This window comes from Eimeria maxima, genomic scaffold (assembly GCF_000499605.1).
Source record: "Eimeria maxima Weybridge genomic scaffold, Emw_scaff25, whole genome shotgun sequence".
NCBI lineage: Eukaryota > Apicomplexa > Conoidasida > Eucoccidiorida > Eimeriidae > Eimeria > Eimeria maxima.
Window position 1 is genome coordinate 69,974 of NW_013565349.1, and position 21,514 is coordinate 91,487.

At 54.7% G+C, this 21,514-nt stretch overlaps 3 protein-coding genes across 3 annotated transcripts; 2 read left to right on the forward strand and 1 right to left on the reverse strand.

Moving 5' to 3' along the window:
- Nucleotides 1-93: 93 nt before the first annotated feature.
- On the forward strand, nt 94-1,738 carry EMWEY_00004670 (hypothetical protein, conserved; the record flags this gene model as incomplete). The annotated part of the gene is made up of 6 exons (XM_013480906.1): nt 94-149; nt 225-283; nt 709-797; nt 988-1,102; nt 1,305-1,394; nt 1,596-1,738. The coding sequence occupies 6 exons, from the start codon at nt 94-96 to the stop codon at nt 1,736-1,738; spliced, it is 552 nt and encodes a 183-aa protein (XP_013336360.1).
- A 313-nt stretch (nt 1,739-2,051) lies between these two features.
- EMWEY_00004680 (hypothetical protein, conserved) lies at nt 2,052-11,788 on the reverse strand (the record flags this gene model as incomplete). The annotated part of the gene is made up of 18 exons (XM_013480907.1): nt 2,052-2,156; nt 2,445-2,583; nt 2,750-2,865; nt 3,138-3,472; nt 3,963-4,112; nt 4,281-4,742; nt 4,965-5,196; nt 5,603-5,970; nt 6,282-6,460; nt 6,657-7,183; nt 7,418-7,802; nt 8,082-8,505; nt 8,742-9,057; nt 9,391-9,635; nt 9,927-10,036; nt 10,378-10,625; nt 11,192-11,477; nt 11,646-11,788. The coding sequence occupies 18 exons, from the start codon at nt 11,786-11,788 to the stop codon at nt 2,052-2,054; spliced, it is 4,770 nt and encodes a 1,589-aa protein (XP_013336361.1).
- A 1,808-nt stretch (nt 11,789-13,596) lies between these two features.
- Nucleotides 13,597-20,511, forward strand: EMWEY_00004690 (hypothetical protein, conserved; the record flags this gene model as incomplete). Its single annotated transcript, XM_013480908.1, has 1 exon — nt 13,597-20,511. One exon carries the CDS (start codon nt 13,597-13,599, stop codon nt 20,509-20,511), a length of 6,915 nt encoding a protein of 2,304 aa, XP_013336362.1.
- Between the last annotated feature and the right edge of the window lie 1,003 nt (nt 20,512-21,514).

A 21,514-nucleotide genomic window follows, 5' to 3' on the forward strand; every position in this document is an offset into this window, starting at 1 on the left:
ACATATTACAGACATAGAAGCACTTTACGTACACGTAAACTAATATAAGAGGTCTAATAGTGTGTCGGCGTTTCCATGGAAGCTTCTAAAGCAATGTTCGTGCGGGGAATCTTCAGCGTCCCACCGTCCACGTTCGAGTGCTTAGACAGGTGCTGCTGCTGCTGCTGCTGCTGCTGCTTCAGGACCCTCTTAAATTTGGCTGTTGAGCAAGGATGGGGTGGCAGAGAATCCTATCGGAAGCGTCAGCAGCTGTACGAAGACATCATCACCGAATTCCGCGACAGTAAGCCTTACCTCTGCGTTTTTCTTGTTGCTGCACTGCGTGTAGCACGAGACGCAGTAGAACCAGCGGATGCGGCACCAGAAGCAGCAGAAGCCTATATGGCAGCGAGAACACCGCACCCTAAAAAAGAGCGGTACCAGGGGCAAGCACCGACACACCAAAAATATATCCCGCCCTCCTCCCGCCCCCGCTTCACACCACCACCACCACCACCATCACACACACACACACACACACACACACACACACACACACACACGCACACAGATGACAGCAAATGCCGAAGCACCACAAACGGAAGTAGCCACAGAAGTAGCAGCAGCGTTAAACAACCTAGCAGCAGCCGCAGATTGAACTCCACCACAAGACGAAAATAGGCACTGGAAAAGGGAAAAAGCCCATTGTGTTGCTTGTGCGGTGTACAGACAAGAAGGTGGACGCTGACGATTTGGCGTGCAGCCTCTCGGAGCGACTCAGCCGCGAGTTTTCGGTTTCTGTTGAAGACGACAGTGACGTAAGAAAAGCGGAGAGACGTATGGTTTGGGGTGGTTCTTTTATTCCACTGTTTTTCATTTAAAATCAGTCGCACACAACCTGTTGTATTCTGTTTTCTGCAAGTGAAGGGGCAGTTGTATGCTCTCGAATCTCCATCTCCCACCTTATGGTCTGCTGCTTCTGCTGCTGGTGGTGCTGCGTCTGTACAGCTGGAGGTAGCGCAGTTGCTTGTAGATCTGCACGAACAGACTAGCCGCGGCTGCTTCGATTTGGCTGCAATGGTGCAGCAACAGCAACAGCAGCGAGCCGCAGCTGCTGCGCAGAGTCGGTGTGGAAATACCCCTGCAACAGGTGGGAGCATGCGGTCTCGCTTCTGCTGCTGCTGCTGCTGCGTCAGCGACTGCTGCTGCATTTGCTGCTGTACTGACTACTGCTAATGTTGCTGCTTCGGGGGTGTGTGTGCCCTCCGTCCTGCTTGTGCATTTGCTGCTGCTGGTGGTGGTGGTACCGCTGCTGCTTCATTTAGGCGACTGCAACATGAGCGATTGTAGCGAGGAAGCCCTCGAGACCTTGATGTCATCTGTGGATATCGGGGGGAGTTCAGAAGGGGGCATTGGTACGTTTCCGAAGTCAAGCGAGCGCTTAGGATATGGGTTGAGGGCTTTCGAATTTAGGGTCTGGTCATGCGTTTAGGCAGAAGGGTTTAGTGTTCAGGCCTGAGGGCTGGTTGATCAGGAGGCGTTTATAAGAAACCGAGCAAGGAAATTCAAAGGGCGACTCTGGGGCTGTCTGCCTTTCTTGTGGTCTCTGCATGCAGCTTCGCGCACACGATCGCGTCTAGCAGCAGCAGCGGCGGCGGCAGCAGCGCAAGGCGAAGCACAAAGAGAGCAGGAGCAGCAGCAGGATGCTGACGGGTGGACTACTGTGCCTGCAGGGGGCCGCAGCAGGAGACCCCGTTGAGTTTGCTGGTGCAGGTGCAGCTACAGCAGCAGTAGCAGAAGCGGCAGCGGAAGCAGCAGGCAAAGCTGTTGCTGTGGGGTGGTGCTGCCGTAGCAGCAAAGAATTAAAGTGTTGACAGCAGCGTTTTCTGCTGCAGCAACGGCAACAGAGCCATTTAGTGCAGCAGCAGCCACGAGATAACCGTGGCTGCTAAGGTTTTTTTTGCTTCGACGTGCACGACGCACGATGTATCTATTAAGGCAAAGATACTGCTGATTTGCAATGGCTTTGCTTCGAGTTAATTGTCTAAGGTGTAAGGTCTACGGGTTGTAGTTTAGTAGAAGAGAGCGCGCAGGATTCCCGCAGCTTCAAATGGGTCCAGGAAGAAGCTCCGCTGTTCAGCAGGCGAACAGGCGATGGCTGCTGCTGCGGCTGCAATCTGCAGATGACAAGAACAGCAGGAACAGCAGGAACAGATAGACAGGCACAATAGGAAGTAGAGACAGATAGCAGCCGCGGACGAGCACACAGGCAGTGACACTAGGGGGGCATCCCCAGATAAGGAACATGAACAAGAGATGTACAAGCAGAAGAATAGACAACCCATACGTAGGTGGACACTAATAGCAGCACAAGGAAACAGATATAGTAGAGGAGGAACTACAACAGGCAGCTGGCGGCCGGAGGAGAACCACCTGCCCCTCAAGCTGCACATAGCTGCAAATACCTGCGCTGGCTGAGGACGCGAAGCAGCAGCGGCTGCGGTTGCGTCTGTAGAGGAGAATAGCAAATGCATCCACGCTTCGGAGGCCTTTTGCTGTGACTCCCTCAAAGCTTTCCACTGCTGCTGCATGCGCAGTTCGTACCTGCAGCAGCACCAACAACAGCAACAGCCGCTTGCCTTATTCTTCCGTGCATGTCGGCGAGGCGTGAGGACAATGGGATGTTTCTAGCAGCTTGCGTTTACAGCCAATTGACGAATAAGATGGAGTGATTCCATTTCTTTAAAAGCAGGAGCACAACCTTGCCTACTCCCTTTCATCTGAGGCCCCTGTTTGCTGCCCTTCGCTGGGGGAAGCGATGATGGATGCCTTTAGAGTGGCGTCGCCAGCAGATATCCGAAGGTCGATTGTATCTCCCCTTGAGACCTTAAGCCAGCATCCCCCGAGCAGAAGCAGCAGCACAGCGGTAGCAGCACAGGAGCAACGGCGACGACAACAGCAGAGCAGCAACACAGCAGCAACCCAGCAGCAACAGAAGCATTCACAGAATAAGTACCAGAAGTCCCCGTAGATCCGCCAATAGCAGCTGTTGCTGTTGCTGCAGCAGCTTCTAAGTAAGCAGCGAGACCTAAAGTGTTCTGAACGTGCAAAACCTGAGACATCTCCTGCCTTCGCCTTAGCAGCACACGAAAACGCACTTTTAGCGGTGGCAGATAAACAATTGCCTGTCTCCACGCCTTCGTGTAGTGATCGATTTCCCACGATTCTTCGGGAGCAGCACCAGCGAAAGCATCTGCTGTTCCTGCTGCAGCTGCTGGTGACCCACAACAGGCGCCACCGTGCACCTGCTGCTTCTGCTGCTGTTGCTGCTGCTGGTGCAGAAGGTTCCTGATGGATTTCGGCTGCGTAGAGATGGTGAAGTTGCCGAGAGAGAATTCGAACCAAAGTGCCAGCGTGTTTGCCGTGCCGCTGCGGGAGGCTTGTATGGGAAGGATCTTGTGTGCTGCTGCCCTGTGTCTGTTTGCCTCCCCACCTGCAGCAGCAGCAATACCCTCCGGAGTAGCAATTGCAGCAACGGCAGCAACACCAGGAGTGGCGGCAACAAGAAGAGATCGTACAGCAAGGCCTAACCAGTCTGAGAGTGCATTTACTTAGCAGCCATTCACCATTAGAGATAGAGAAGACAGGGCGACACCACGTAGCAGCACCAACAGCCACGCAAAGCAGCAGTTGCACGAGAAGCAGAAGAAATAGCAAGAGTGTTACAACGAGAGCAATGACAGGAGCAACGAGAGCACACATGGCAGCAGCAGCAATTCAACTAGGAAGCACAGGTGCTGCAGCACAGGGAGTGCAACAGTGGCAGCAGCAGAGAGAGGGATGAAGGGGAGGGAAGGCACACAAAATTTGGAGCTCCAGAGAGGGACAGGGTCCGTCAGCAGCACAAAGTCCTCCTCATCGATTGACACTTCAAAATACTCCCCTTCGTCAGCTGTCGCTGCAGCAGCAGCAGCGTGCCATACCCCAGGTGCTGCGGCCGCTCTTGGAGTTGTTGTTGCTGTTGCTTCTGCAGCGCCGGTTCCTGCTGCTATCACTTCCCCAAGCTGAAGCACTACGCCCATCACTCGCAAGCGGGACAGCAGCAAAGTGGCTTCCCTTTTTCTCAACAGGGCCTGCAGCGGCAGTCAAGGAACACAGCAGCAGCAGCAGCAGCAGCAACGTGGGGTGCCGACACGACCGACCCAAGACGAACACACGGACAGCAGATGGTCTGGGTAGGGATGTTTGCAGGGTACCACTAATTCTGGATCGGGTTGATGCTGCTCAACGTTTTGCAGCACCTACTGCCCTACTTGCTGCTGCTTGTGTGGGTGTTGCTGCTGCAGCAACTACTGCAGTGTCGGCTGCTGCTGGAGTTGCTGGAGTTACAGTTGCTACTACAGCATCTGGCCCTGCTGGTGTTGCTGCTTCTGCTGTCGTTGCTGGTGCTAATGCTGTTGTGTCGTTGTTCTTGTTGCTGTTGCTGTTGGTGTTGCTGTTGAGTATTTGCGTGCCGCTATGAGTTACCAGTGATGCATATTTAGAGAAGATAGAAATTCCTTCGCCCAAGCCGGCATTGTCCAGAGCCAATGATGCGAAAAGGGAGGCGCAGACAGGCAGCCGGAAGAGTCCTCCAGGGGTCACGGCACCGTCACGCTGCTGCTGTTGCTGCAGTTGCTGCTGCAGGTGCTCCTTGATATTGCTCCCAGGCTCCATGTGGTGTACTTCTGCAAAAGCCAGAAGTACCGTGGTGTCTTCAGCATCTGGAAACGCCGCAGCAATAGCCACACCACGAGCAGCAGACGTAGTAGCAGCAGCAAAACGCTGCATTACGACTGTGGCTGTATGCGTCTGTATGCGTGTTGTTTCGTCTTTTTTTCATAAGCATGCAGTTGCCACGGTGGACTGACTGTGGGCTCCCTATTGTTTCTCTGTTTAAGTTGAACAATTAATTATTTATATATTTATTGTATTTTTTAGCTTACCTTCCGGGGGCAAGAGGGAGAGGAGAGGCGTTTGCACAGCCACCATTGCTTCCTTTACCTTCGCTCTCATCAACAAGGCAGCCTCAGTACCCCTGCTGCAGACAGCTGAACCTCGCTGCTGCTGCTGCAGTGCTGTTCCTGCGTCGGCTGCGCCGAGCTCCTTAAATGATCTCCACCCTCCTGAAGGATGTGTGAGTTTCGTAGGCTTTGCCTGTGGGGCCCCGAGAGTTTGCTGCAAACCAGAAGACCAGAAGACCGCCGCGTTGTAATGGTAGGCACCCCGAGCCCCTAATCAGATTATCCCCAAGCAAAACAAGGCTTCCCTAGAACCTTAACACTAAACTCCCCTCCATGGAGAGCAGCACCCTAACGAGCGGTAGAAATGACTAAGGACTCTACTGTCCGCGATCTCGTGTTGACTCTTCGCTCTGATTGCCGACGAAACACGGCGCCAGGGAGAGACGCGACAGCAGCTGCGCCCCCGTAGAAGCCGCAGCAGCAGAAGCACAGCCAGCAGCAGTAGCACAGCCAGCAGCAGCAGCAGCTGACCCAGCAGCAACGGCGGAAGGAACAACAACAGTGGTAGCAGTCTCCTGAAGAAGTTGCAGCAACTAGCACTGGGGGTTGTAGAGGCGCACCTCGGCGTTACAGAGCAGCAGCTTCTTCATTACCTCGAAGGCGCCCGTTAGAGGCTCAGCGGCAAACAGCTTTAGAGGCAGTGGGGTCCCACACAGCCGAACCTCCCTCAATTCAGCAGCACAGTAGTAGGCAAGGGCTGCTGCCTGCAGCGCCAACAGCGGCAGCAGCGCGCAGCCGCCACTGCACAGCACAGACAAAGGAGGCGACTGCTTTACCGCCTCTGCCAGCTGCTGCTGGGGACCCTTGGGGGCCCCCAATGGACCTGTTGCTGCAGTAGCTGCCTGCAGCAGCCGCACGCGCCTCTTAACGCTCTTGTCGAATGACTTGATTTGCTGCTGCAGCAGCTGCAGCAGCGCAACCTGCAGCACTGAAGCCGCAAGCATTCGCAACAGCGACGGGGATCCGACCCAACCAAGCTGGTCCCATGAACGTAAAAGACACTGCCGCCACTACAATTGAAGGAGTAACAGTAGCCGCCGCAGCAGCAACAACAAAACAGGTCTGCAGCAAGCCCCAGCAGCAGGCAGAGCTGAAGAGCGGGACAGCCGTCGAAGGGGTCCTCACAACGGTACCGGCCGCCCCATGCGTGCTTGCCACAGTAGCAATGGCATACGCAGAAACACTAAAATTACAAGCACCAGCATCGAAAGTAGCAACAGCATCACCAGCAGAACATACAGTGAACCAAGACGGGATCGCGAGCCAAGTCCAGCTGATGAGGGGCCACAGCTCGTCGTTGTTCATCTGCAGCCGACACTCGGCGTGATGGAGCTACTGCTCCTTGTTCTTCTGCTGCTGCTTCTGCGTCTGCCGCTGCTCCAGTGGGGGAACAAGGGAGACGGGAGGTCTCTAGAATTCTGCAGATAAGGGCAGAAAGAGAGACAAGGGACAACAAAAAAATAACGATAAAGGCGAAAGAGTGAGAACATATCCACTTGCATAAGCAGAGCAGGAAGACAGCTGCAACAGCAGCAAATCGCTGATGCAGCAATCCTTCACAACCTCCACTCTGCGTCGTACAATTCTAGGTTTTAGGGCTTAGGGTTTAGTCACCTGATGGAGAGCCTTGTGGGCTTCTGCACCAGCTTAACTCGAAGACGTTCCCCATGTTGAATTAAAACAGGAGACACCCAGAAGAGGCCCTGCTTCACCTGTCTCTTCCCTCTATGCCTCCCATCTGCTACTGCTATTGCTGGTGCTGATGCTACTCCTTTTTCTGTCTCGCGGGAATAGCTGTCAGGTGTTTCTGCATGAGGAGAGGTGGAGAAGAATAGACGCTGCTGCTGCCGCTTAGGCCGGTGCTGGTGCTGCCAGCCATTGCGAGTGGCGGAGGCGGACCCGTTTGCATACACGCATGCGTGAGCATTTTGGCTGCTCGGAAGTGTTTTCTCCTTCTGTACACCGCCTTTATTTGCTTCCGCATCTGCTGCTGCTGTGCTTTCTTCTGGTGCTTTCGCTGGTGTTGCTGCTGCTGGATGGTGCTGCTCGAAGAACTCGAGCCAAAGGGCGAAAGCGTTTACCATTCCGGGCCTTCCGATCCCGTCGAGATACATTTCTACGGATTGCTGCAGCGGAATGTCCTGCAGCAGCAGCAGCAGACACCACAGCAGCACTACAAGCAGCAAACACACCAACAACCAACGCACACAACTTCCTCACAGCCAACACAAGCAGCCGCTGCTGCAGTGAAAAAGCGGCTGCAGCAGCAAGTGAAGCAACAAAATTACTGACAGCAGTAACACCAGGTGGAGTAGTAGAAAATGCAGCAGCACCAAAAGTGGAAGCAGCACCAGAGGAAGCAGCATGAACAGCACCTGGTCAAGGCTCTCTAAGGGGCCGTCAAATCGAAAGGACAGCACTGCCTTTGCCTCTGTACGCGGTGTACAGATATCTCCGTAGATGTGGCAGGCAGCATCTTGTGCTGCGTCTGGCTTTGCTGCAGTTGGTACTGCTGCTGCTGCTGCTTCTTCCTCCGTTTCACACGAGCACAGCTGCAATGCAACTGAATCTGCATGTGCCGTCCACCGAGCTGCTGCCTCAAAAGGAGCCAAATCAAATTTCCTCAACTTGTCCGCTGCTGCTGCTGCTGCTGGTTCTGGTGTTGCCGACGCAGGTCCTCCCGTTTCTGCTGCGGCTGCTGCGGTGAGAGGCTGAAGGTGCGGAAGGCGAACTTCAAATGCCTGGATCCAAACCTTCACGCTGAAGCGAGCACAAACTCACAAACCCTAAGCCCTAAACCCTAGACCAAAACCCCCCAACTAGCAACCCAAAGGCCTAACTATAGACCCAAAGTTCTAAGCACTCAAAATCCATCCCAAGATTAAGCCCTCATTTGCATCTCGACTGATACCCCAAACATTAAACCATAAATCCTGAAGCGCTCTCGTTGCAAGTCGATCCGCTGCAGATTCCACAGAAGCGGCAGCAGCGGCAGGTACTGCTGGTGCTGCTGTTGCTGCACGTTTTATGGGTTTTCACCTTGAAGGAAAAACAACAGGCCGGGAGACGCAAAGGGATCGAACATGCCGCGTAAGCGGCAGCAGCTGTCTCCCCAGTATCCCCACCTCAAACAACACGGGATCTAGCAAGACACAAGAAAATGGCTGCTGCAGCAGCAACGGAGTGGGCGTCTTGCTGCTGCGGCTGCCGGTCCCTCTGCTGCTGCTGTTGCTGTTGCTGCAAGCCGCAGCACCAGCAGCAGCAGCATTCGTGCTTTTCGCCACCTCCTCTGTCTCCCGCTTCTCCGTCCTCAGCTTCTGCTGTTGTTCTTCCCCCTCGGCTTGTTGCTGCTGCTCCTGTTGGTGTTGCTGCTGCTTCAACTGCAGAAGGTAAGGGTTAATAGGCAAGATGCGCGAGGCCTCCATAGCGCTCTCCTCACTTAGGACTGCGGCGTATGTCGCCACTGCAGCACAGCGTAGACACCGGCACCGCTAATTCCCAAACCATACGTACCAAACCCTAAACACGGTGTGTGCAGCAGCAGCAACGTAAAAAGGGCCTTTTCTTGTTTACAAAGAGCGGAAGATTTAAACAGAGGAAGGCAAGTAAAAGAAAGCGGGGCGTCACTCCGTTGCCTCTTTGTTTGCTCAGCTGAGTTCATCCGAGCAGCATCCAACAACGAGCTGCAGTCCCCCATACCGACAAACAGACAATGCTGCTGCTGCTGCTGCTGTTCGGCTGGGGCAATGCCTGTCGCAGTTCGGTCCGCGTCGCCTATGGTGCCGCGACTGCTGTTGCTGTGTCTGAGAGAACTGCTGCAGCAGCTACTCATTCTGGTAGTGCAGCTGCTTTTGCCGCATCCGCTGCAATTGTTGTCGCTGCTGCCGCTCCGGCTGCTGCTGCTGCACTCCAGCAGATGCCTGATGGTTCGCTGAGCGCCCAAGCGAAAGGCGATGGCAAGCGGGCAATTTGCTGCTCTGCGGCAGCGCTGTGCTTCTCTTATATCCGTCCCCATCTGCAGCAGCATCAGCAAAAGGATTGCATCGTCATGCACAGAACGCAGCAGCAGCAAAGCCACAGCAACTGCAGAGGCCGCAGCACTATCTGAAGCATCATCAACTGCAGCAGCAGCAGCAGCCCTTCAAATACTAAAGCCCTAGGGAGGCGGACGGCAGGGGAAACTGCAGCAGCGAAATTTGAAGAGGGAAGTAGAAACAGCGGGAGCAGAAACAGCAAAAAAGAAACCCATATCCATCAGAGGAGGATGGCACGGGAAGCTTCAGCAACAAAAGTTGAAGATGGAAGCAGGAGCAGCGGGAGTAGAAACGGCAAGAAACCCATCTCCCACCTGTATGTACTTGCAAAGCGCAACGCCAGTCTGTGCCTCGATCAACTGCTGCTGACTCTGCTGGTGCTGCTTGTGCTCCTGTTTGGAGGCAGCTTGAGCAGCAACGAGGTCATCAAACGCTGCAGCATAATCTTGCGGTGTATCTGCATCTCTTTCGGAGGGTTTAAAACTCAGAAATTCTGACAGGCTGCTGCTGCTTCTGCTGCTGTTGCTGCTGCCGCCAGATGCAGATGGTCCTTGCGCACCTGCGGGAGCAAACGCAGTCGGGCTGTATTAGGCTCATAGACTTCATCGCCATTTGGCATTGTTGATTCTGATGTTGTTCCTGCTGCTGTTGTTGTTGCTGCTGTTGTCGTTTCTGCTGCCAACGCTGAGCAACAGCAAGCATTACTGCCCACGGAGCCCCCCGCCGTTTCATGCGCAGCAGCAGCTAACACTATATGAAGTAGCAGCAACCGTGGCAGTAACAACAGCGGCAGCGGCAACAGTAACAACAACGACAGAAGCAGAAGCAACTGCAGAAGCAGATGCTGCACCTGTTAATAGTGCCTCAATCTGGCGGCGCTGCTCTTCCGACGTTGTGGGGGCAAACTCCAAGGAGGGCCCGCCTGCTTCGTCTGCTGCTGTTGCTGCTGCTTTTTCTTCCCTGCATGCATTTAAAGCAGCAGCAGCAAATACGTCAGCACAGCAGCCAGCAACAGCAGCACCCGCAGCAACACAAGCACCCATACAAAAGAAACAAATACCTCAAAAGCAACCGCCTCAGAAATGGCATCAGCAGCTACACAGACGGCGACGAAAACACTGAAAAGGCTGTAGAGTTGGCAGAGTAGCCGTAGCAGCAGCAGCAGTAGCAGCAGCATACCCAGCAGCATCACTATCAGTATCAGCAAAACCAGCATCTACTGCTGCTGTTTGTACTGCTACAGCAGCACAGGAGCAGCAGCAGGAGCAACAGCAGCAGCAGCAAGATGGTTATGGACTGACAGCTCTATTTCGTTTGCTTCTTGTTGCAGTTGTTCAAATCTGCTGTAGTCTGTGCTGCACCGCAAAACCCTCTTTTGCTGCTCAAGTTTTTCTTTGCTTTTTTCTATCCAAGCTGCTAAGCTGTCGCCTTGCTGTTGCTGGGTCTGCTGCTGCAGCTGCGTCTGCTGCTGCTGGGCCCACTGGAAGGCTTTGAGGGCAGAAGCGTACTGCTGCTGCCCATACAAGGCACGCGCTGCTCTAAACCATCCCTGCATCAACAGCATCAACAGCAGGAGGAGCAGCAGGAGTCGCAAAATTGCCACAGGCAAAGGAGAACCCCGGAAGGACAAGTACACACAAAAGGGATAGCAAACGGTGAAGCAAAAAACAAAAGATACAAAAGGGGAGACAACAGCGGAGACAAAGACACACAAAAAAAACAATGAAAATGACACTGTGAGACAGGAAGAGACACAACGAAGGGGGGCTGTGGGGAGGGGGCAAGCAAACCTGCTGTCAGCAGCGTGCATGCAGCAACAGCAACGAGAGTAGCAGCACCAGCAGCAACAACAGCAGCAGCAGCGGCAGAGACACCAATCTGTCAACATTAGCAGCGGCAGCACCGGCGCCGACGGCTTGCAGCAGCAGCGGCAGCAGCAGCAGCAGCAGCAGCAGCAGCAGCAGCAGCAGCAGCAGCAGCAACAGAACCAATAGCACAACGAACAACAGCAACAGAACCAATACCAACAGCAGCAGCACCAATGGCACCAACAGCAGCAGCAGCAGGTACAGCAGCAGCAACAGCAACAGGAGAAGCAACAGAATGTATTGACACCTTTGGCCATTTGGGGTTGAGACGAATGCATTCTCTTGCTGCTTCAAGGGCCTCCTCATATCGATTAAGACAAGAAAAGCATGCGCTACGATTAGAATATAGTTGCTGTAGCTGATTACGCCACTCCTCCTCTTGCTGTTGCTGCTGCTGCTGCTGTTGTTGCTGTTGGTGCCGTTGCTTCTGCTTCTGTTTTTGCTGCGTTGGCTGCTGCTGGTTAGGATTCAAGCACCTGTAGCCTGTGATGGCTTCTTGGTAGTGGTAAAGAGCCTCTGCATACTTTCCTGTTCTGTAATAAAACAGCAGCAACAGCAACAGCAGCAGCAGCAGCAGCAGCAAAAGCAAAAGCAACGGCAGCGGTGCTGGATCTACACCTGCATTGCTGTTGGAGCGAGTTTCTTTGGGAACAGCGGGCTGAGTATGCAGGGTTTAGGGTTTAGGGTTTAGGGTTTAGGACCTGAAGCATTTGTTGCCTATTTCTTTGGTGGTTTGTAGGGCCTGCTGCACATGAGGGGAGGTTAAAGAGCCAATGATCTTCTGCGCCGCTGCTGTGTCCCCTGCTTGTATAGCAGCGACAGCTTTTTGTGCTGCTTCTTCCATCTTGAGGGCCTGCCAGCTGGCAGACTTGTGCTGCTGCTGTTGTTGGTGGTGTTGATGTGCTGCTGCTGCTGCTGCTGCTGCGCTGGACAGACGACGCCTACTGTGGGAGACGGAGGAGAGGGAACAGCGACGTAGAAGTACAAGCTTGAAAGGCAAAACAAGGTAGGGAAGTTAATTTAATAAGTACAAATAATAGAGCAGACAAAGCAAAGCACACTCTGCTGCTGCTGCTGCTAAGGAGGGGACGAGCCCAGGGAGAGCAGCGGCTGCAGCAGGTAGCTGCTGCCGCCTTCCGCCTGATATTATTTTTAAATATATTATTTAATTTAAGTTAAATATTATTTAAAGGAAAATAGGGGTAAAAAGAAAAACAATAGGCAAAAGAGACAAGGCGAAAGAGACAGAAAGGACAGCAGCAGCTGGAGCAGCAGCAGGGATGCTGCTGGGGGGTCGTCTAGTCTTGCACGACTATTGTGTGCAGCAGCAGAAACAGCAACTTCTTTCCCATCTATTTCAGTTAATTTAGAAAAATATTAATTAGTAATACAATTAAAGTAATAATAATAAATTAAAAAGGGGAAGAATTAAGGTATAGATACTGCGGCACGCTGCAGGCAATGCTGCCGCTGCCGACTGCTCCTGCTCGGAGGGCCGCAACTGCTGCTGCTGCTGCTGTTGGAGCAGCAGCAGCAGCTGTGTGTGTGTGTGTGTGTGTGTGCGTGTGTGTCTGTGTGAGTGCTGGGGTTGTGCTTTTTGGCATATTTCTCCCTATTAAACATTTTTTTATAAAATTAAGATTAAAATAACTCGTTTGTTTTGTTTATTTGTCCTAACGTGCAGGGAGGAAGAGGGAAGCCCCGCCTGTAGCAGCAGCAGCAGCACAGCTGCTGCAGCTGCTGCAGTGCTGCCGACAGACAGCGCCAGAACAAGCCGATGATGCAGTGTGTTGCTGCTGCCGCTGGTGCTGCTCAACGCTTTATATTTTGTTAATATTGAATTATTTAATTTATTTTTGGGTCTATGTGCAGCACAAAGATTGCAAACAACACAGACAGTCATCCTCCTACTTGCTGCTGCTGCCATGCCTTCCTGCTGCTGCGCAGCTGCTGCTCTTTGCTGCTGCTGCTGCTCACCTTTTGCTGCTACAGCAGTAGCGGCAAAACCACTTAGTATATTGAAATCCTTTTTTTCTTTATTATAAAGTTCTTCTTTATTCTATTACAATTATTTTTTCAGTAAAAGGGCAACACTTGCAAAACAAAACAGCAGCAGCAGCAGCAGCACGCACGCGCCCAGGTCACGGTCGGCAGCAGCAGCAGCAAAGCAGCAGCAAAGCAGCAACAAAGCAGCAAGGCAGCATCAAAGCAGCGAAGCAGCAGCAGTAAAGCAGCATCAGCAAAGCAAAAATCGTCTTTTTTTATTTGCCTTCCCGTTTTGTCATTTTTGTTCTCATATAAGGAGCTCCTCTTGGCTGCCCGCCACCCGATCCTCCGTAGCCGCCGCAGCAGCAGTAGCAGCCAGCTGCAGCAGCGGCAGCCGCGGCAGCAGCAGCCGCAGCAGCCGCAGAAACAGCAGCAACACCCCCGCAACAGCTAGTTCTGGCTCCACCATTTCTTCTTCTTAGCATTTTAGGTATTTGTGCAAAGCAACAGATTCCTTAAGACGCTTCTTCACGCTGCACCGGATTCTTACTCCCTAGAGCAACAGCAGCAACAGCCGCAGCAGCAACAGCAGAAGCAGCAACAGCTAGCTGAAGCACAAAAAGCAGCAGAAGCAGCTGAAGCAGCAGCACTTACGAAGCAGTCAAAATGGCAGACCCTCAAGAGCTTCCTTTAATGGGCCTAAGTTTTTACCACAGCCAATCTCCCTTCCTTTCTTGTGAGCAGCAGCAGCAGCAGCAAGAACAAGAGCAGCAACCGCAACAGCAACAGCAGCAGCAGCACGACCCGGTTGATCTGCTTCTTTGCGGATGCCCTCCTAACTCGGCTCTCCGGGCTCTTTCTCAGGGTGCTTGGGATCGGCAGCTACAGCTGCAGCAAGATCCGCTGCATCAGCAGCACTGGGAGCAGCGGCAGCCGGAGCAACAGCAGCAGCAGCCGCTGCAGCAGCAGCCGCTGCAGCATCAGCAACACATGATGACCCAGCAGCTGAAGGGGCAGGCTCTTAGACGCCCCTTAGTTGATTGCCCAACAGATTGGGGCCCCCCAATGACTGCAACGTCATGCTCTCATACACCGAACGAGCAACAACTGCACCAGCCGCAGCAGCAACAGCAACAGCAACAGCAGCGGCTGCAACAGCTGCAACAGCAGCAGCAGCAGCAACAGCCGGGGTCCTTCCTGCTGGAGTGGGAACAGCAGGCCCTTTTTCAGGAGCACATGCTCCACAACAGATATCAAGAGATTGTAATGGGCCCACAGCAGCAGGAGGAGCAGCAGCAGCAACTGCAGCAGCAGCAGCAGCAGCCACAGCAGCAGCCACAGCAGCAGCAGCAGCCGGCACAGGCGCAAACTGAATCTATTGGGGAGCTGCTACAGTGGAAGTTCCATGCCTGTGACCTCGGGAAAGCGCAGCAGCAGCAACAAGATCAGCAGCAGCAGCATGATCATCAGCAGCACGATACAGGTGGAGCGATGTGCTGCTGCTGTTCTCCTTTCTTGCCGGTGCCTACACCGGAGCGATTCCGGGTGCAGCAGCAGCAGCGGCTGCAGCAGCAACGCAGCAGAAGAGAGCAGCTGCAGCAGCAAACTAGAGAAATGCTGGCAACATTTGGACCTGGTATTGGAGGCCTTCGCGTTGAGGTCCCGTTGCAGCTTCCTGCAGCAGAAGGACTCACCCAGCAGCAGCAGCAGCAGCAACAGCAGCAGGAGAAGAAGAAGCAGCAGCAACTTGCGGAAAAACAGCACCAGCAGCTGGCAGCTCAGAAGCAACAGAAGCAGCAGCAGCAAAAGCAACAGAAGCAGCAGCAGCAGAAGCAGCAGCAGCAGCAACATGGAAGAAAGAGACATCAGCAGCAGCATCAGCATCAGCAGCAGCACAACGCCATGCCTCCTAGCAGCCCTATAGCTGCCTTCGGCGATCATCCAGTAGAGGAGACTCCGGTGCAGCACAGCAGCAACAGCGTGCTGCAGCAGCTCATCCAGAAGCAGCAGCAGCAACTGCAGAACCAGCAGCAGCAGACACTCCCACCAAACGAACTTTTCTACTGCCCCGGATGCCGCAATGGGGGGTTCATATGCACTTGTCCAGGTGTGGATGTACAGCAGCAACGTTGGCAGCAGCGGTGGCAGCCACAGCAGCAGCAGGATATCCGCGACCATCAGCAGCAGCAGAAGGAGCAGCAGGAGCAGCTGCAAGCAAAGCAGCAGCAAGACGGGCAGCAGCAGCAACAGATAGGCGAGACAGTGCAACCAATATTCTGGCCCTTCGACACGTATCCAATAGATACGTTGCTGCAGCGGCGACTGCAACACCACCAGCAGCAGCAGCTGCAGCAGCAGCAGCAGCAACCGCAGCAGCAGCAGCCACGCGATGGCTGCTGGAGCGGTTCCTTATACATAGATGGCCTTACGAAGGGGCCTCAGGCTCGCAGCCCTTCCCCAAGATTGCTGCAGCAGCAGCAAATGCCTCTGTACCATGAGCTGCAGCAGAATCAGCCGCTGCAGAGCCAACTGCAGCAGCCGCAGCCATGGGTGATTCCCGACCCAGAGGACCATGATGCAGCAGCGTGGGCCTTGGCTCTCCAAAGGCAGCGCCAAGCGGAGCAGGAGCAGGAGCAGGAGCAGCAGCAGCAACCGCAGCAAGAACGGCAGCAAAAGCAAACAAGGAAGCAGCAGCAAAAGCTCCAGCCATGCATAAAAATGCTGCAGGAACTGTTGCAGCCGCAGCAGCCTTCTCCGTGCCCTACAGCAGATGCCGCTCCTTCTCTGCAAACGGAAATCCACACAGCAGAGCAGCAAGAGCAGCAAGAGCAGCAAGAGCAGCAAGAACAGCAAGAGCAGCGAGGGCAGCAAGATCAGCAAGAGCAGCAAGATAAACAAGATCAACAAGAGCCACAAGAGCAACAACCGCAGCAGCAGCAGCACCAGGGGCCCCACTGGATGCCAGAGCACCCTCATTGGCTGCCCAAATACGAGCCTCATCCAGACTGGTTTATACTGCAGCAGCAGAAGCAGCAGCGGGATTGGGAGGTACAGTGGCAGAAGCAGCAGCGGGATTGGGAGGTACAGTGGCGGCAGCAGCAGCGGGAATGGCAGCAGCAGCAGCAGCAGACAACCGGGCAGGACGGTTGGGTCGTAAACATGGAGCAGCAGCAGACGGGGCAAGATGGTTGGTTCCCAAACATGCACCAGCAGCAGACCGGGCAGGACGGTTGGGTCCCAAACATGCAGCAGCAGCAGCAGCAGACTGGGCGGGACGGTTGGGATCTAAACATTCAGCAGCAGGAGGAGGAGCAGCCCTTGGAGCAGCAGCAGCAGCAGCACCAAGTCTCCTCACCCTGGGGCGAGATCCCTCCCCGGGCCGAAGCAGCAACGGAGGTGCTGCAGTCTCCTCGTCAGCCTGTGCTGCTGGAGGATCGGGTGGGCGCAGCAGCAAAAGTAGCAGCAGCAGCAGCAGTTGCTGCGGCTGCCCTTGGCAGCAGTGCCAACATCTACCTGCCCTTCGATACAGTGCCAGAGGCGGGGGATAAGGTAGATGCACAGCAGAAGCAGCAGCAGGAGCACCGACATCAGTGGGAAGAGCAGCAGCTGCAGCTGCCGCAGCAGAAGCACGAAGGGGATGAACAGCGCCAGCAGCAGCAGCAACCTGAGGAGGAGCAGCAGCCTAATGACGCAGCACAAGGGGGGCCATCAGCGGAAGGCAGGAATGCTGGCATTGCTGCTTGCAGCCTCGGCGGGGGCAGCAGCAGCAACAGCAGGAGCAGCAGCAGCAAGGAGGCACTGGATCAAGCTGCCGAGTTGTGTTGGGGGGAGCCGCAAGCTCAGTGGCAGCGTCCGTACGTGGAGAGGCAGAAGCTGCTGCTGCCCCAGCAGCAGGAGGAACAGCAGCAGGAACAGCAGCAGGAGCAGCAGCAGGAGCAGCAGCAGCCCCTGCTGCAGGTTTCTCTCTCGTCTGGTGTGTCTGCAGAAGAAGGCCTCCGTACTCAAAGGAGCTTACCATCAGCAGCAAGACTGCATGCATTTATTGGTGTATTAAAGGATCGCCACAAGCAGCAGCGGCAGCTGCTGCTGCAGTTCCTCAACAGAGAACGAGAGGCCGCAGCAACGGCAGCTTGTCCTCTCCCTGCTGCTGCTGTTGCTGCTGCAGCTGCTGCTGCAGCGGCAGCAGCTGCTGCTGTACACGCATCCGACCAGCCAGCAGGAGCTCGTGGAGCATCCCCTTTCGTCCCCAGCAGCAGTGAGACTCAGATAGACTCAGCAGCAGCAGCAGCAGCAACAGCAGGAACTTTAACAAAAGAAAACCCATTCACAACTGGGCCAGAAGAACCCACGTCGTTACTAACAAGCCACCAGCCAGCAATAGGAGGAGGGCTTGCTGCTGCTGCTGCTGCTGTTGAACCTGCTGTTTCTGCTACGGTGCCTGCTGCGGGTGGAGCAGGAGATTCTATGGTGCTGCTCCGACTGTTAGCAGCGCAGCGGCGGCAGCTGCAACAGCAGCAAGAATTGCTGCAGAGACAGCGGCTGCATATATCGCACCTGGAGCAGCAGCAGCAGCAACAGCAACAGCATTTGCTGCTGCTCGAGGAAGAACTGCTGCTGAAACAGCAGCAACAACCGCAGCAGCAAGCTACCACTGACGATTCCCTCAAATGCAGCCACCTCAAAAGGCAGCAGCAGCAGCAGCAGCAGCACTTGGAGTCGCGGGTGCAGTTGTTGCAACTGCAGCTCGAGCTGGTACAGCAGCAGATGTCCATGCTGCTACAGCAGCAGAGCAGCAGCACCAACGGGACGAGCATCGCAACAAACCTTCCTGAAGGTGGGCATATGGGGTCTTCCGTGCTGCAGCAGGAGGTGCAGCAGCTCCTGCAGCAGGAAGAAAAGCAGCAGCAAGTGCTGCTGTTGCTGGAGCAACAGGAGATGCTTCAGCAGCATGGTGTGGCCCATCTGCTGCCTCTGAGCGTTTTTGAGCAGCTGCTATCTGTGCAGCAGCCACACGAGCAGCAGCAGCAGCAGCAGCAGCAGCAGATGCTGCTGCGGCAGCTGCTGCAGATGAAGTGGCTGGAACGCTTTAAGAACATACACCGGGAGATAGGTAGCCACACTGCGAAGGAGCAGCAGCAGCAGCAACAGCAGCAGCAGCAACAACAAGTGCAGTTGCATGCGGGGCTGGAACGACAGCTACAGCAGCAAGAAGAGCAGCTGGTGCTGCTAGAGCAACGGCAGCAGCAGGAGCTGCTGCTGTTGGAACGGCGAGACCGACAATGGGAGGAGCAGCGGCAGCTTCTTGACAAGCGGCAGCAGCAGCTGGAGGAACAGCAGCAGCAGCTGCTGTTGTTCCAGCAGCAAAAGCAGCGGCAGTGGGAGGAGGAGAAGCAGCAGGAAGCGCAGAGGCAGCAGCAGCTCGTGCTGCAGCAGGAGCAGCAGCACAGACGAGGTATGCAGCAGCGAGAAGAGCTCTATACACTCCGGCAGCTGCTCTTTGAGCAGATGCAGCAGCTGCTGATGCAAGCAAATGCTACCCCAACAAGGGGGTTTAAGCACAAGCAGCAGCAGCAGCAGCAGCAGCACGGACGGGCTCTTCTGCAACTGCTGCTGCAGCAAGAGGAGCAGAAACGTTCGCGATGGACGCAGCTAGCGGAGCAGCAGCAGTTGGTGCAGCAGCAATCCCCTCAGAAGCAGCAGCATCGGTTTGCTGCTGTTCCTATGGCAGAGGATGGAGGGCATGCACATGCAGGGCACCAGCAAAACATCATCAGCAGCAGCGGGCGTGATCCAGCTGCTGTTGCTGCTCTACAGACAGCAGCAGCTGCTGCTGTCTGTACAGCTGCTGCTGCCAAGAGCGTAGCTCTCGCTGCATCAGAAAGTGCAGCAACAGCAGCAATTGCTGCAAAACAAGCCGCTGCTGCTGCTGCTGAAATTTCCAGTGACTACAACAGCAACCGCTATGAATCTGACAAGAGCAGCACAGGCAGCAGCGACAGCGGCAACAGCAGCAGCGACAGCAGCAAGAGCAGCAACAGCAGCACCGACAGCAGCAACAGCAGCAACAGCAGCAGAAGCAGCAGCAATTGGCTGCCTCCCCCCGTTATCAACACGGACTCAATGCACACTTCAGACTTGAGCGTAGCGCAGGAGGCAGAGAAAACTGCTGCTGCTGCTGCTGCTATAAACATCAGCATCCACCGGCAGCAAGAGCAGCAGCATCAGCAGCGGCAGCAGCAGGAGCAGGATCGCAGGCGCCGGAAGCAGCAGCGCCGAGAGCAACAGCAGCGCCGGCAGCAGGAGGTAGAGGAACTGCAGCAGCAAGAAGCTGAAGAGTCCGACGATGAGGGTTCAACTACTAATGACACTGCATCAACACCTGCAGCACCAACGGCAGCAGCACAAGCAGCAGCAGCAGCAGCACAAGCAGCAGCAACACGGCCACAAGGCAGGCCCCTCAACCATACCAGCGCCAACTTGCTGCTAATCCTCGCCAATGAACGGCAACGAAAACATGAACAAGAGCAGCAGCAGCAGCAGCAGCTGTTGCAGCAGAAGCAGCAGCAAGAGGACCAGGAGGAACAGGAGGAGGACGAGGAAGAAGAGGAGGAAGAAGAAGAGGAGGAAGAAGAAGAAGAAGAGGAAGAGGAAGAGGAGGAGGAAGAGGAAGAGGAGGAAGAGGAAGAGAAGCAGCTGCTGTTACAGCAGCAGCAGCAGCAACAGCAGCAGCAGCGTCGACGAGAAGAACACAAAATCGATGATGATGAAGATGACGAAGAAGACGAAGAAGACGAAGAAGACGAGGAAGAAGAAGAAGAGGAAGAGGAGGAGGAGGAGGAGGAGGAAGAAGAAGAAGAAGAAGAAGAAGGAGAAGAAGAAGAGAACGAATCATCATTTTATGCTGGTGCAGCATATTGTGATTATGAAAGCAGAGAAGAAGAAATTGATGAGCAGCAGATACAGCAGCAAAAGCAACAAGACCAGCAGCAACTGCAGCAGATGCTGCAGAGAGAGAGCACCAATAATAGAGATCTTCCTTACGGAGGCTCTGAAGGAGAAGCCAACTGGCCGCAGCAGCAGCAGCAGCAGCAGCCGGGAGTCCCCCCGTTGCAGCAGCAGGGACAACAGCGAAGGCTGCATGAGCAGCAGGAGCTGCTGCAGGCCATGCACAAGGAGCAGCAGGAGAAGTTGCTGCAGCAGCAGCTCGGTGAGAGGGAAAAGCTAGAACAGCAGCAGCAGCGTCGGGCGAATCAGCTGCAGCTGCTGCTGCTGGTACGTAACAGCAGCAACAGAAATGACTCCCGTTCAAACGCCCAGCCTACAACACCTCGCCGTGAGGAAGCTGCTACCCAGCAGCAGCAGCAGCAGCAGCACCAGCAGCAGCAGCCGTGGTTTCAGGTTGGAACTGACGCGCAAAGCTACAACGCCAGCAGATACGCTGCAGCAGATGCTGTCGACAACAGGCAGCAGGTGCAGCAACAGCAGCAGCAGCAGCGGGGTTGGTTCAGAGAGCTTTCGCTGTCGCCGCACAGCACTGACCGGCCAATACTCAGCAAAGCCGTGCAGCTCTCACGCGGCTAGCTAGCTAGCTAGCTATATAGCTATATAGCTAGCTAGCTGTATACCTAGCTAGCTATATAGCTAGCTACTTAAGTAGATCGACAGATAGCCAAATGGCTAGTCAGGCAACTAGCTAGCTAGCTTAGCCAGCTATATATATAGCTAAGTGGCTAGTCGAGCAGCTAGCTAGCTAAATACGTAAACAGCTGATCGAGCGGCTAGCTAGCTAGCGAAGAAGCTAGCTGGACAGCTAGCCGCAGCAAGCGGGAGGCGCTGCTGCTGAATAGCAGCAGCAGCAGCAGCAACACCAGCGACTGTCTGCCAAAGAGCCGTTGCACTGGTGTTGCAGTAGCAACAGCAGCAGCAGCGAGAGCAGCAGCAGCAGCTGCTGCTGCTAACTTTTCAGCTCTCCTGCTGAGAGGCTTTTTTATGTCTGTGTAAGCCAACTGTCAATCAAATATTGCGAGTATGCAGCAGCAGCAACAACATTACCAGCAGCAGCAACAGCAGCAACAGCAACAGCAGCAGCAGCAACAGCAGCATGTGATAGAAGAATGTAAGTAACCAGTTGTAAAACGGAATTAGCTACAAGACAGGTATGCAAAAGAGCAAGCCGCAAACGGCTAGCTAGTTAGCTAGTTAGCTAGTTAGCTAGCTAGCTAGGGGAAGGCCCTTGAAGAAGAGACAGCAGTTGGCTGTCGTGGCAGACCCTAAGAGGGAGCAACAAGGCTGCTGCTGCTGCTGCTGCTGCTGGCAGAAAAAAGCAGTGGCTACGGCCGTCATATGCTGCTGCTGCTGCTGCTGCTGCTGCTAAGACAAGGAACACCCTGTCGCAGGAGCAGTTGACGCACACGGATCAAAGCAGCAGCAGCAGCAGCTACAGCAGCAACGCAAGCATCCAGTATGCTGTTATTGCTGCTATTGTTGGCGGTGCTCCTGCTGCTGCTGCTGCAGAATGGGGCTGTGCAAAAAGCATGCAGCAGCAAGAGAAACAACAGCTGCAGCAAATAGGTGCACCATGTGT